General features: G+C 30.1%; 1 protein-coding gene and 1 long non-coding RNA gene across 5 annotated transcripts; both read left to right on the top strand.

Moving 5' to 3' along the window:
• The first annotated feature begins 1388 nt into the window (after window positions 1-1388).
• Window positions 1389-2165, top strand: LOC107853090 (glycine-rich protein 5). Its single transcript, XM_016698104.2, has one exon. The coding sequence runs from the start codon at window positions 1389-1391 to the stop codon at window positions 2163-2165; it is 777 nt and encodes a 258-aa protein (XP_016553590.2).
• A 1536-nt stretch (window positions 2166-3701) lies between these two features.
• Window positions 3702-12138, top strand: LOC107853105. Of its 4 annotated transcripts, none has more exons than XR_007057192.1 (8): window positions 3702-4088; window positions 4818-4989; window positions 5339-5627; window positions 5723-6214; window positions 6295-6423; window positions 7196-7294; window positions 8050-8442; window positions 8536-8736. It is a non-coding gene; the product is annotated as an uncharacterized LOC107853105 (long non-coding RNA). The 4 variants fall into 4 exon arrangements; XR_007057191.1 differs by having other exon boundaries at window positions 5723-6195; window positions 8536-8734; XR_001669664.2 differs by lacking the exon at window positions 8536-8736 and adding an exon at window positions 12035-12138 and having other exon boundaries at window positions 5723-6423.
• The last annotated feature ends 3344 nt before the right edge of the window (window positions 12139-15482 follow it).

The following is a 15482-nucleotide window of genomic DNA, read 5'->3' as shown; positions in this document are numbered from 1 at the left end:
GAGCAAAACTACACCCTAATCTAATTTTGTAAAAATATTTGAAAGCTATGATCAAACATTAACTAAAACAACGTGATTATAAAGTGTAAATGCTCTTTGATCAAAGAGTGAACTCACCTTGATCGATTATTGAGAGAAGCCACCCTAAATTCTTACGGTGCAAAGGGAGACCCAAGTGAAACAAATTTATTGTTCTCCACTCCATTATTTTCTCACTTTGTTGTAAAATAGCTGTGCTAGTTCTAGTGTTTCTATATAGCAACAACAAACTTAAAAAGTGGAAGATAGCAGTTCTAGTGTTACTATATAGCAACAACAAACTTAAAAAGTGGAAGATTTCAATTATTGCCAAGTGTAAACTAAAAGAACGGCACTTCTATATGCCATTAAGAAATTGACAGACTAATAAAACTACGTTGTCCGTTGAGACATTGCTTTTTATGAACCGAATGACAAATAGATTTAAATACTATTATAGGTACTCCCCTCGTCCCAGTTCAGATTTAACTTATATTAGGTCTTTTTACGTATTTATTTTTTAAATATGTAAATTTAATTTCAAAAAGTTTAAAGCTCTCATGCTAAAATTCATGATTAAAACTAAAAATAGAGATTGACTCTCAAAATCTGATATATTACCACATAAGTTGAAAAAGATGGAGTAACATATTATATACGTACACTATATGTAAAGATCTTTTACGCTATATATATCATTATAGTTTAATAATCTATGAGAGTGCACTAGCTACCAGTTTCACCAGCTTAGTGATTAATCTATCATATAAATTTACTTGTAATTACGTTATAATCCCTCCGTCCACTTTTACTTGTTAAGTATCTAAGTACTCCTATTAATTGATGCTTATTATTATGTCTTAAGATTAGTTTGGAGGATAAATAATTAATGTCAAGGAAAAAATAGGAAAAAAGAGTTGTATTTTCTTGATATGTAAAAAATAAATCTAATTAGAAAATAAGTGATAAGTAATTTTGAATGGATGGAGTATATAACGACTAAATTTATTTTTGTACATGCATAAAACTTTTACACTGAAAAACAAAATAATTTATGCTACCTAGTCATCATAGATTACGCTGCCTAATTAGATAGAAGTCTGTACTTTTTAATGTTATAGAAGAATCACTTAAAGAGCACAAGTTTCATAATTGTTTTGGCATCTACAACTGTGAATGCGGCTAACAGGTAGTAGTTGAAGTTATATACTTAAAAGCGCATCAATATTGCGACAACAAGAATGTGAAGTGCCCCCACTAGAATACAAGCGTGTGTGTGTATATATAGCCCTGTACCTCTTAGTGCCAAGACAGTGACTTTAAAATAGAGAAGGATTCACGGAAATTCACATCACATGAATTCCCTGAAGATGATAGGCAGGGGAATGAGGATAGGAGTGTTAGCATTGCTTTGGCTTTATGTCCTAGGGGGGAGTTTGGTTGTTGCTAGAGATTTGAAAAATGAGGATGAAAAGCTTTTTTGGATGGGTAAAGGTGGTGGATTTGGAGCAGGATTTGGTGCAGGGTACGGTATTGGGGTTGGAATAGGTGGAGGCGTGGGTAAGGGTGGTGGAGTTGGCAGTGTGTTTGGCAAAGGAGGTGGAGTTGGTGGTGGCTTTGGGGGAGGATTTGGGAAGGCTGGCGGCTTTGGAGTTGGATATGGAAAAGGTGGAGGCATTGGAGGTGGCATTGCAGGAGGATTTGGAAAGGGTGGTGGCTTTGGAAAAGGTGGGGGCTTTGGAGGAGGATTTGGAAAAGGTTATGGAATTGGTAGCGGCGTTGGAGGAGGATTTGGAAAGGGTGGAGGTATTGGTAGTGGCATTGGAGGAGGATTCGGAAAGGGTGGTGGCTTTGGAGGTGGATTTGGAATAGGTGGTGGCATTGGTGGTGGATTTGGAGGAGGATTTGGAAAGAGTACTGGTTGGATTGGTGGAGGAGGATATACAAAGGGTGGAGATTTCATTAGCAAAGGTGAGAGGATTGGTGATAGCATAGGTGAGGGGTTTGGTAAGGGTGGTGGTATTGACAAAGAGGGTGGCATTGGTGGAGGATTTGGCAAAGGTGGCGGCGTCGAGGGAGGAGTAGTTGGCGGAGGCTTTGGCAAAGTTGGTGGATTTGGAGGTGGAATAATTGGTGGACATCACTAGTTGACGTCTTAAAGTTTGCATGAACTCAAAACATGTAGGACTTGCATATTCTTAAGAAACAGATTGTTTTTTTATCATGAATTTTCACCTGTGTTATGTAGGAGTATTAGTATTTGTTATTTTCTAAGTTATCAATGATACTTCTTGAGCTACTCGCCCATTAATTCCTTAGCATCTTCCATGCAAATATCTCTCTATCTTATGTGTCATAATTTCGATCCTCTTTTAATTTATTTCTAAACTAATTTCGTACTTTTTTATTTAAAAATATTTAATTTTAGATTTTCATTTATTTTTAATTAGATGATTTACCATAAATTTCTATGACTTGCTAATTAATTATAAATTTTAGAAATTTTCTTTCATTTGTTAAACTCCATACATACATTTGTGCAAACATCACCCCATAAATTAAGATAGAGAAAATATTAAAAAAGAGATCTAATTTAACTTACATAAAGTTTAAGAAAATAAATAAGACATCTGAATCTTTTGAGCTCATATTAAAGTTATATCAAATACATCAAAATATTATTTAATTTTGTGATCTAAAATATATCACGTAAAAAGTTAAAATTAAATTATTACAAAATTATTTTTTTTAAAGCAGATTAAAAAAAATAATAATTTATTTTCTTTTAAAAGAGGGGAGGAGTACATAATACATGCAATGTTTGTCTTTCTGATAAAACTTTTATCATGCACGTATTGAAGGTGAAAGATTTGACACTTGACGGTACATTACCTCTGCTTCATCATGTGCAAGGAAAATCCAAAAATTTTCTTTTGCGTCCTGTAACCCAATATCATTATTAACATTTCGTTTCTACTCAATTACTTCCTTCATTCTATTTTCTGTATCGTTATTTAAACAGACATAAAATTTAAGAAATAAAAAAAAAATTAATAATAATTATCAAATTGTTCTTTATAAAAAAAATGTATCACTATTTTTTTTTTAATTAAATGGGACTAATAAAGATAAAAGTGAAATTGTATCTTTAAAAGTTATCAAATAAGAAAAGATGACATTCTGTTTGAGACAGACCAAAAAGAAAATAATGTGACGGAGAGAGTAATTCTTTTTCTTGTCTGGTCCAAATCAGGAGTGAAGCTCCATTTTTTTGGAAATTTTTTACTATGAATCTCATACAACCAACAAAAATTGTATGAGACCTTTTTATTTTACTAAAAATTACAAAAGTTCACAACTTATATTTCATTTATTTATTACAAAAAATTTCAACTCCCTAAACATATTACATTAATCCCACTTTTTAACTTTCTCTCTTCGAAAATATATATACATAGAATTTTCTTTTACTCTCACCGTTTCTCCCTTAAAAAAAGGCCAGAATCAAGAAACAGTTTTCATGTTTGAAATCAATCGTGTTTGAGTCTAAATACTAGTCAACGGTATTTAATTTCAACTTAGTCTTTTTTTAACAATCTCAATTTTTAAGATCTGAGGATTTTTAAAATTTTAATTTTCATTTATCTAGTCGAAATTTTTGAGAAATATGAAAAAAGAAATTGTCATGTTTTGATTAAGTAATTTTTTGGGTTTCTACTTTATCAAATCATAGTTTGAATATCTCCATTATCCTTTTTTCTTTTCAAGATCGTCTATTTCAAGTACTAAATTAAAAACTTAGTACTTAGTTAATGGATGGTTCTCCTTCGTTTAGTTTAGGATTAACTCAGTTAGAGCATACCGAAATAACAAATTCGGTAGTTGGGTTTGTTCCCAGAGTATTTGATTACGAGAAACCTAACTTTGTTGAAAATAGATCAAAAAATCATAACGACCCCATCAAGATGAAAAAGATTAACAAAGCTGCATCTTCAAAGTCGAAAAAACAAATTGAAGAATCCTCAAGGAAATTCAAAAAAGATGATAATGGACGGCCACGTTTACCAAAGGTATTTTCGATTTTTCAATTTTGATTTTTTTTGTTATGAATTTATTGTGTTTTTTTTAAGTAATTTGGGGTTTTAAAATTGTTAATTAATTGTTTGTGGTTGTTTGTTCTTACGGAGTTGTTGGATTTTTTCATAAGTTTGAAGTTATGTTAGAAAGTGACTATGCAAATACAAAATAACTCTTTGTATATTTTCTGCATAAACATATTTGTTGATGCGTTTGGTTGAAATACGTTGATATTTGTAGTTCATACACATATGTGGTTACTGGGTGTATATATATAGTAAGTATGTATGTGTTATACACATACATTATTCATTATATATTGTTAAACATATACATACCTTCTATTTTGAGTTTTGTTGTTTAATGTGTGTTTGAGGCAATGGATATTACATATGTATATGTAAAACATATACATAAGTTGCACATGTTATTAAACCTGTAATGAATTTCCTAGTTCATATACATCATATTTTTTGTGTATATGTTTTCAGTTTTCTTATGTGACTAAGGCTATGGACATTACCTATGTATATGTCTAACATATATACATAACTTACAATATGTTGTTAGATGTGTATTGAAATGCCTTGTTTATATATATCATTTTTTTATGAGCCTAGGTGTTAGATGTTATTACATGTGTATTGAAATGACTAGTTGTATGTACAGTATATGTTTTGACCATAAAGGCTCACATATGATGTCTTTTTCATTTTCAATAGGGTGTAAAATACAGGATAAAAAATGTCCCTTCGCATTCATTGCATTTCGATAGTTATTGCAACTGCGAATTTGGATCAGATATAAAGAATTATGCTGGTGAAGGAGTTCACAATCTTTTCCATCAAATAATATTTGGTTCCTTTCTAGACATGCCCCAGTGTAATTTTCAAGGTTAGATTTTCAAGTGTTTACTTATGCTTGAGATAGAGCAAGATAATTCTGATGAAATTCACGTTTACGTGTAGGATACTATTCTCAAGTTTTCTATTACTGAGTTTGCTATAATATCAGGACTTAAATGTACAGAAAACATCGAGGAACATCTGTATACTGAATCATTTAAGTCCGTATCAATGGCAAAGTATTTTTCAAATTCAAAAAATTCTATCAAAAAGTATATTTTTGTACAGCGATTCAAGTTGAAAAACTTCGACAACAATACTGATGCTTTGAACATATCCATCCTTTACTTTATTCATACTTTTTTGTATTCACAAATACGTGATGCTACTATTAGCAGATCAGACTTTGTGATAATAGAGGATGAAAGGTACGAACAATTCTCATGGGGAAAGACTTCATTTCAAAAGCTGATTGCAACTTAGAGACAAGATTTCTTTGTTGAAAAACAGCTATATCAGATCGAGAGAATACCTCATGTGTTGAATGTTTGGATGTATGAATGTTATTTTGAGGTTGAAAGTACGATAGCTGAGCGAATATGGAATGTAATTTCAAAAAATTTTAACTGAAAGGTTGTTGGGATTAAGGTCAAGTATGAGAAGTTCAAGGGTGGTATGTTCAAAAAGGTAAGTATTTAATACATTATTTCAAGTTAATGCTTTTATTTCACTCTGCTCAATTTAATAGAATATTAATGTTGTCATTTTTTATTTCTTAACAGTTTGTATACAATAATTTACGACCAACTCGTGAAGAAGTGCAAAGACTTGATTTGCCAATGATTGCGGGCATTGAATTAAATGACGTTGAAGTTGCCTTCTCACATGTTACTTCTCCCAATCATATTGGTAAAAGGCCTGTTGTCAACATACATAATCATTTGGACTCCAAATATCAAAGATTTTGAGGATTTCAGTATAGTCTCACCACCAGAAATTCTAAGAAAGGAGGCCTGCGTACTGATGCATCAGCATCACGGCCTACGAAGAGAAGGAGGACAATTCATTTTGATACTAAAACTGTTAATATGTCAGATCGTGAGAAAACACCATCTCCTGTTTCAAGAAGAAATATGCCAACAGATCAAACATGGACTTCTAATTCACAGCGTATTGATGCACCAAATACAACTCCATCATCGTCCATCAAGTCTGCTCATCAGGCAACTTCTGATGAATAGTGGCACGAGATAAAGTCATTCTTACAGTCTTATGTAATTTTATCGATATGGTAAACAATATGTATAACCAAATTGTGAAAACATTAAGATGTTTATTGTCTTTTTATATGCAGGTTGACCAAAAATTCACCTTTCTTCAAGAACTAATGGCTAAACAACATGAAGACTCAAACGACAAAATGGATAAACAACACATTGAACTCATAAACATGTTGAAACACAACAAACACACCACTGAAAAGGTAAACTAAATTGATTTTACGATATATAATCAACGAATTTTGTATTTCTATTTGAATAATATTTTTGTCTTTATCATTTTTTTGGTTCATATTATATTTTGAAAAAAATATTGTATAAGGTTGATATGCATCATAAATTGTCGTATGTATTTTTGATTTTAATTCATTAACAGTTGCTTACATGTATAGACTACTTAAATATACAAGAAATATTTTGTGTATAATCAAACTTCATAGGTATATTGTTAATTATTCATAATCTGTGTTATGTACATTAATCAATATACACAATACAGTTATGTATATTTGAGAATATACATGACCGTGTTGTGTAGAGCAGACAACATACATAACTGTGTCATGTATATTATATAATTATGTATGCATAGTAACTAATTTATTTTGGATGTAACTAAAATTTTATTTATTAAATTAGAAAGGTAAAGAATCAAATATTTGGACAGAAAAGAAAATATTCAATGCAGGTTTACGGTTGAAGCAGTTAAAGGTTATTTATGATAATTTCTTTGTTGAAATTGATTTTTTAAAATTAATTCTTATTTATATTTCATAACAAAATCAACAGGATTATGATGTGTAATGTTCAAAAAAGGAAGATGTACCATCAAAAGAGCAGGTTGACGAGATGAATTTCTTTTCAATAGTGGAAAACAAAGAAAAACAGATACTTTTTATAAATATGCCTTTTTTGTTATCCTACATTGACGTTATCAAAATTATTCTTAAACATATGTAATACTAATGTCATCAGGATGAAGAAGTAGGAGGTTTTACAACGGGAGATGCACCATCACTAGACAATGTCGAAGAGATGGATATCGTCGCAAGATTTAAAGAGAAAGAGAAAAAGGTAATTGTTCCAAAATAATAGTTACACATAGGTAGTTTCATATATGATATTATCTTAATTTTTTTTATGATATATTTTTAGTGTAGTGTGTTGTGTATTTTGACTGATGTGTCTGATAGTTTTATTGTAATTACGGTGTATATGTGATGTGTATATTTTTATAATATAAATATATAATACATCAAAATGAGAACGTTATCATAAACAATGCAATGAACATTTTAAACTTTTAGATTATCGACGATATTGATAAATTATTAGACAAAGTGTTTGGTGATGATATAAGGGAGGATACTGTTGTTGATGGAAACCACAGTCATGTACAAAAATATTCGAGGTTAGATGTCACATATTTTGAAACTTATAATTAAAACAATAAACTGATTTAGTTTTGTATATGTTTTATATTATTTATAAGAGAATTTTGAAGGTTTTAGTCCGAATGTTGAAACTTCCACAATAAATGCTCTTGTCGAAGAAGTGGTAAATCAGGAATCGAAGGATATTGAAACTGCCATATTAGATGTTCTTGTCAAATCTGTGGTAAATCAGAAATCGAATTACTCTAAAGTTGAAAAATCTATGATAGAGAATATCCATAAAGATCATACGATAAATACATAAAGTGCATTTTTTTCTAATTTAAGTGTCAAATTTTATACACATCACACTATTTTTACTAACGTATTTAAACAAAACTAACATTATATACATAAAATTTCACTTTTAACATATTTACTTGAGTACCATTTCAGAATCTGCTCAAGTCGAGATAGATGCCACAATGGAAGGTCTAGCAGCACTGGTGAATGATATTCCTCTAGAAGTTTTTAAACCGGTAGAAGAAATTGTTAACCCGCATTTCATACCTGATAGTCAGATTCCTTCAGTTTTTTCTAATGCAGTTGTTGCGGCTCATCAAGCTATAAAACCCCTGCTAAGAGGACTAGGACAAAATCTAAAGTTTTCAAGTCACCATATACAACAGAGTATGCTTCTGGTTCAAAGGACCTTGAGGATGAAACCACAAGTTTGAAACAAAAATTTGTATTTGAAGATTTCACAATATCTAATGATATGCCGAGGGATATCATTGAAGAGTACAAGAAATGAGTTGATGAAGGTCTATTGAAGTTTCATTCCAAAAAGTAAGTTTTAACATTATTAAACTAAATTTTTTTTGTCAATATGCATATACAATTTATATTTTTTTCTTGCTAACAAAATTTAACATTTTATAGGAAAACAAATGATGACCACTACAAAGCAAAATCATCTTCTCTTGGAGTTAATGAATTCGACTTTGTTGTTGCTCATGCTTGGTCTAAAAATTGAGTTTACTTGATGTCTCAAATAACTTCATGCTCGAACGATGAGATATTTTTAATTTGAATTTTTTTTTTTAAAACTTTCATATTTACATACATATATGAAAGCTTATTAAACTTACTTATACAAAGATGTGTTATGTATGCGCATAAATTTTATGTATATGTGTTCCTGTTAAGCATGATATTAACCATTATATGTATATTTATGCCTTACTGGATAAGTTGTTAGTGATTGATAGTGAAAGTACAATGTGTTATTCTTGTTGAGTTAACAACTCAAATGGTCACTCAACTTTGAATTTTTATCCCAGAAAGTCAATGAACTTTGATCTTTACTTTAAAAGTTACTCAACTTTCTCATTTTTACTCATAAAGTCACTAAAACTAATTAATCATTTTTTAAATAACATTTGCTTATGTGAAATTATTATTTAAATGCAAAATTCAAAAAAATAAAAAATTATCTCTTAATGACCCTTTTATCCTTATTCCCATAAATTAATTTTCCTTTTTCATTCTTCTTCTTCTTCTTCTTCTTCTTCTTCTTCTTCTTCTTCTTCTTCTTTGTAATTGATTTAACATTAAATATGCCTAATAAAATGTTAAAAGATTAAATTAAATTTAACAATAATCGAAGTATAAAAAATTATTAATGTAAACTATATTAATAAGATGAAATATAACTAAGTGATACATAATTTAACTCATTTATTATTAAAAGTCATGTTTATGCAGTTATTACATACATATAGTGATTCCCTATAGCGTAGGTATATTACTTATAATATTTAGTTATGGATATAAAATCCCTAATTTATCATACATATACATTTATTTTGTGGTCGTTTTTTTAAAAAAATTAAGTTTTAAAATATAGATAAAAACCGACCACTTGTCGTCGATTTTTTAAAATGGTTTTTTAATTTTATTTTTTAAAATTCGACCACTAGTGGTCGGTTTTTATAAAAAAATAATTAAAAAATAATTTTAAAAAATCGATCACTAGTGATCAGTTTTTATAAAAAATAATTAAAAAATAGTTTTACAAAACCGACCACTTGTGGCCGATTTTTGAAGTAAAAAAAATTAAAAATTAAATAATCTTAAGTAACACCTAATTATATATATAATCAAAACGTAATATATTAAGTTAATCCAATATAATTAATTGATCACTAATCTAAGTATGTATAGGAAACACATCGCATTATATTATTGGATAATATACTTGTATACGTATGTGATATATACTACGTATTTTGAACTTGATATAGTCGATAGTGTGTATATGTGTGTGTTTGTTATATGTATATATATAACATATACATATTATATCGATGATATATTAATGACATAAGACAAATCAACCGATAATTTATTTGAGTATATGTGAAATATAATGGGATAGTAAAATCGGGTATGTGATGTATAAGTACATATATGAAATACGCCGCGTTATATTATTGGATAAGATACTCGTGTACGTATGTGATGTATATAGTACGTATTGATATAGTCGATAATGTGTATATATATGTGTGTGTGTATGTATAGGTATATATATACGTGTGTGTATGTATATATAGGTATATATATATTAATGACATAAGATAAACGAACCGATAATTCAACTGAGTTTCTATGAAATACGTTGTATATTATTCTGAGATAGTAAAATCGGGTATATGATGTATATGTATTTGAATGTTGATAGCCAATTGAATATATTTATATATATGTATATCTCGTGTAGTGATGAAATAAATATACTATTTTGTGTCAATATAATGTAGACACACGTATATTGTTGAAGTTGTAATAACGTAAGACAAGTATTACGAGGTATATGTGGGGGGGAGGAAGGAAGTAGGGGAAGGAGACAGGAAATTAAATCATGAAACTGACATATACTTATCATTTGCTTTGAATTTTGAATGACCGCCAAATTTTGGCGGTGAATTTAGTTTTTTCGCTTAAAATTTTGTATATGAGTATATGTGAAATACGTTGAATAATATTATGGGGTAGAAAAATCGTGTATGTGATATTTATATCTCGTGTAGTGATATATGCAGTAATCGAAAGCTCGATAACTGAATCTATATATCAAAATATATATTTTGAATAAGACATTGATATCATACTATTGAAGAAATAGAAATACTATTTTGTATCAATGTAGATACACATATATTGTTGAAGTTGTAATAACATAAGATGTCGATAATTTATTTGATGATCACGTATATATATATATAATATCGTAATTAATAGCTAAGGAACCAAAAAATTATCGTAATTTGTAAAATTAATTGATATTATTATGGGTTGGAGAAAATATACTACTCGTGTTTATGTGATGATAAAATTATTTGATTTATATATATAAACATTGTATTAAATTAATTGGATATTGTTATAAATATTATAGAATTTATTAAAAAAATTAATTAATAACAATTTAATATTAATTTATTAATTTATTTTAATTTATTAATTAATTTATTAATTATAGTTTGTTAAAATTTAATTTATAAAAAAATGTAAAAACTGACCACACGTGGTCGGTTTTCAATATTATTTCTGAAAAACGACTACTCGTGGTCGATTTTTCTATTAATTTATTTTAAAAAAACTATTACTAATTAACACGACCCGACCCACCCAACTAATTAAAATTCCCAATTGATGGCAGACCCACAAAACAAACGGGAAACAGCACCAAAAAAAAGAACAAACACTCGAATTTTTCACTCTCAACCCAAACACTCGCTAGTAGTTTCCCAAATTTTGAATTTTCGTTGTAATTTTTGGTTTCTCCAAATTAGTTGGCGTTGATAAGGTTCGTCATTTCTCCTTTCCCTAATTTTTTTTTTATCTGTTTGTGTACTCCAAATCAGCGGCAATAGTAGTATGATGATAGCTTGAAATTGAGTGGCAATTGAGTGAAGAATGTTGAGATTATAACAAAAAATATGCAGAATTGGATAAATTTTGAGTTAACTACTTCACTTCAATTTGATTTTTGAAACCCTAGTTCTTCTGTTTTGGTTGAAAATGGAGAAATTGGGGATAAACTACTATATTTTAGTTTTTTCCATTTCTTGTTCTTTATTTGTTCCTTTGGTAATTAGGACTAATATATAAATTATAAAAAAGAAAACTTCAAGAATATTTGTAGAAGTATACTTAAGTTGTATTTTATTAGTATAGTCTTAATTGTATATTTTACAATGACATCTCCAATCTTATGAATTGTTCATTTGTAAGTTTTTTTAAACATTGACATCATTTACTAATGATAATTTTGTAAATGAGTAATATCTTGCATAGAGTAGATGAGTATTTTGGAGAAAATTGTAGTAGTGTATCTTTTAAATTGCTAAGCTCATCATTTTCTTTATTGCAGCTTCCCGTGAGAGAATCTATAAGCAGATTGAAGCTGCCATTTTGAATATCAAGAAATTAAGGAAACTATCAAAGGTATGTTGACATAGTGAAGCCATGTGGGGCCTTGTGCGATTCACTATTATTGTTATCTTTCTTTCATTGTTCATATTGAAGTTTAGTGAAGCCGTGTGTGGCCTTGTTCAATTCACTAGCATTGTTGTTATCTTCTTGTTATTGTTTACATTGAAGTCTAGTGAAACCATGTGTGGCCTTGTGCGATTTACTAGCATTGTTGTTGATTGTTCCTTGAATGTGATTTTATTTTGATACTTAGTCACTTGAAAATGATTAAGTGCAGGGACTTTAAAAGGGATTTTGTGTTTTGAATGTGGTTTGGTAGGTGACTTAGTCGCTAGAAAATGGTTAAGTCTAGGGACTTCAAATGGGATTTTTTTATTTTGAATGTGGTTTGTTAGGTCACTTAGTTGCTTAAAAATGGTTAAGTCTAGAGACTTTAAAGGGTATTTTTGTATTTTGAATGTAGTTTGTTTTGATACTTAGTTGCTTGAAAATGGTTAAGTATAGGGACTTTAAAAGGAAATTTTGTGTTGTGAATGTGATTTGGTAAGTAACTTAGTCACTTGAAAATGGTTAAGTGTAGAGACTTTGAATGGGATTTTGTTGTTTTGAATGTGGTTTGTTAGGTGACTTAGTCGCTTGAAAATGGTTATGTAATTTGTTAGGTGACTTAGTCGCTTGAAAATGGTTAAGTCTAGGGATTTTGAATGGGATTTTGTTGTTTTGAATGTGGTTGGTTAGGTGACTTAGTTGCTTGAAAATGATTAAGTCTAGGGACTTTGAATGAGATTTTATTATTCTGAATGTGGTTTGTTAGGAGACTTAGTCGCTTGAAAATGGTTAAGTGTAGGGACTTTGAATGAGATTTTGTTATTTTTAATGTGGTTAGTTAGGTGACTTAGTCCCTTGAAAATGGTTAAGTCTAGGAACTTTGAATGGGATTTTGTTGTTTTGAATGTGGTTTGTTAGGTGACTTAGTCACTTGAAAATGGTTAAGTCTAGGGACTTTGAATGAGATTTTATTGTTTTGAATGTGGTTTTTAGGTGACTTAGTCGCTTAAAAATGGTTAAGTCTAGGGACTTTGAATGGGATTTTGTTGTTTTGAATGTGGTTTTTAGGTGACTTAGTCGCTTAAAAATGGTTAAGTCAAGGGACTTTGAATGGAATTTTGTTGTTTTGAATGTGGTTTGTTAGGTGACTTAGTCACTTGAAAATGGCTAAGTCTAGGAACTTTGAATGAGATTTTGTTGTTTTGAATGTGGTTTGTTAGGTGACTTAGTCGCTTGAAAATGGTTAAGTCTAGGGACTTTGAATGAGATTTTGTTGTTTTGAATGTGGTTTGTTAAGCGACTTAGGTGACTTAGTCGCTTGAAAATGGTTAAGTCTAGGTACTTTGAATGGGATTTTGTTGTTTTGAATGTGGTTGGTTGGATGACTTAGTCTCTTGAAAATGGTTATGTCTAGGGACTTTGAATGGAATTTTGTTATTTTGAATATGGTTTGTTAGGTGACTTAGTCGCTTGAAAATAGTTAAGTCTAGGGACTTTGAATGACATTTTGTTGTTTTGAATGTGGTTTGTTAGGTGACTTAGTCACTTGAAAATGGTTAAGTCTAGGGACTTTGAATGAAATTTTGTTGTTTTGAATGTGGTTTGTTAGGTGACTTAGTCGCTTGAAAATGGTTAAGTCTAGGGACTTCAAATGGGATTTTTTTATTTTGAATGTGGTTTGTTAGGTTACTTAGTTGCTTAAAAATGGTTAAGTCTAGAGACTTTAAAGGGTATTTTTGTATTTTGAATGTGGTTTGTTTTGATACTTAGTTGCTTGAAAATGGTTAAGTCTAGGGACTTTGAACGGGATTTTGTTGTTTTTAATGTGGTTTGTTAGGTGACTTAGTTGCTTGAAAATGGTTAAGTCTAGGGACTTTGAATGAGATTTTTTTGTTTTGAATGCGGTTGCTTAGGTGACTTAGTCGCTTGAAAATGATTAAGTCTAGGACTTTGAATGAGATTTTATTGTTTTGAATGTGGTTTGTTAGGTGACTTATTCGCTTGAAAATGGTTAAGTCTAGAGACTTTGAATGAGATTTTGTTGTTTTGAATGTGGTTTGTTAGGTGATTTAGTCGCTTGAAAATGGTTAAGTCTAGGGACTTTGAATGAGAATTTGTTGTTTTGAATGTGGTTGGTTAGGTGACTTAGTCGCTTGAAAATGGTTAAGTCTAGGGACTTTGAATGGAATTTTGTTGTTTTGAATGTGGTTTGTTAGGTGACTTAGTCGCTTGAAAATGGTTAAGTCTAGGGACTTTGAATGAGATTTTGTTGTTTTGAATGTGGTTTGTTAAGCGACTTAGGTGACTTAGTCGCTTGAAAATGGTTAAGTCTAGGTACTTTGAATGGGATTTTGTCGTTTTGAATGTGGTTGGTTGGATGACTTAGTCTCTTGAAAATGGTTAAGTCTAGGAACTTTGAATGGGATTTTGTTGTTTTGAATGTGGTTTGTTAGGTGACTTATTCTCTTAAAAATGGTTAAGTCTAAGGACTTTGAATGAGATTTTGTTTTTTTGAATGTGGTTTGTTAGGTGACTTAGTTTCTTGAAAATGGTTAAGTCTAGGGGCTTTGAATGAGATTTTGTTATTTTTAATGTGGTTTGATAGGTGACTTATGTCTAGGGACTTTGAATGAGATTTTGTTGTTTTGAATGTGGTTTGTTAGGTGACTTAGTCGCTTGAAAATGGTTAAGTCTAGGGACTTTGAATTGGATTTTGTTGTTTTGAATGTGGTTTGTTCGGTGACTTAGTCGCTTGAAAATGGTTAAGTTTAAGGACTTTAAATGCGATTTTATTTTTTTGAATGTGGTTTGTTAGGTGACTTAGTCTCTTGAAAATGGTTAGGTTTTTGTGACTTGATTTAATTAGTTTAATCTGATTGATTGCATATAAAACCTGATTATAGCTGGATATATCACCGAAACAATGATAATAAAATGGGTATTAGGGAGGAATTTGTTGAGGGTGTCAAAAGATTTGTTGAACATGCTAAGACGCTTGATGTTTAAACACGTTTTTGGGTAATTCGTTGTCCTTGTGTTAGATGTGATGGTATAAATCTTGTAAGTGAACAAGATGTAAAAGAACATCTTTATAGAAAGGGATTTCACAAGGACTTTTTAAGAATGCTTGATATTCATGGTGATGTTGCACAAAATAACTTTGTTGTTGGGGAAAGTTGTAGGTCTTCAGGGTATAATGAATATCAAGATACTGGGATGACAAAAATTGTGCACGCTACTTTTGTGATGCCACATGGGGTTTACTTTAGGGAAAATGTTGAAGATGTTCCTAATAGCGAAACAGGCAATTTCTACGAAGAATTGCATGCTGCTAGTCA

The sequence above is a fragment of the Capsicum annuum genome, chromosome 6, assembly GCF_002878395.1.
Source record: "Capsicum annuum cultivar UCD-10X-F1 chromosome 6, UCD10Xv1.1, whole genome shotgun sequence".
NCBI classification, from domain to species: domain Eukaryota; kingdom Viridiplantae; phylum Streptophyta; class Magnoliopsida; order Solanales; family Solanaceae; genus Capsicum; species Capsicum annuum.
This window is presented reverse-complemented; position numbering and strand designations above follow the sequence as displayed.

Coding starts and splice junctions, on each gene's coding strand:
- LOC107853090 (XM_016698104.2), top strand. CDS start 1,389: ATGATAGGCAGGGGAATGAGGATAGGAGTGTTAGCATTGCTTTGGCTT.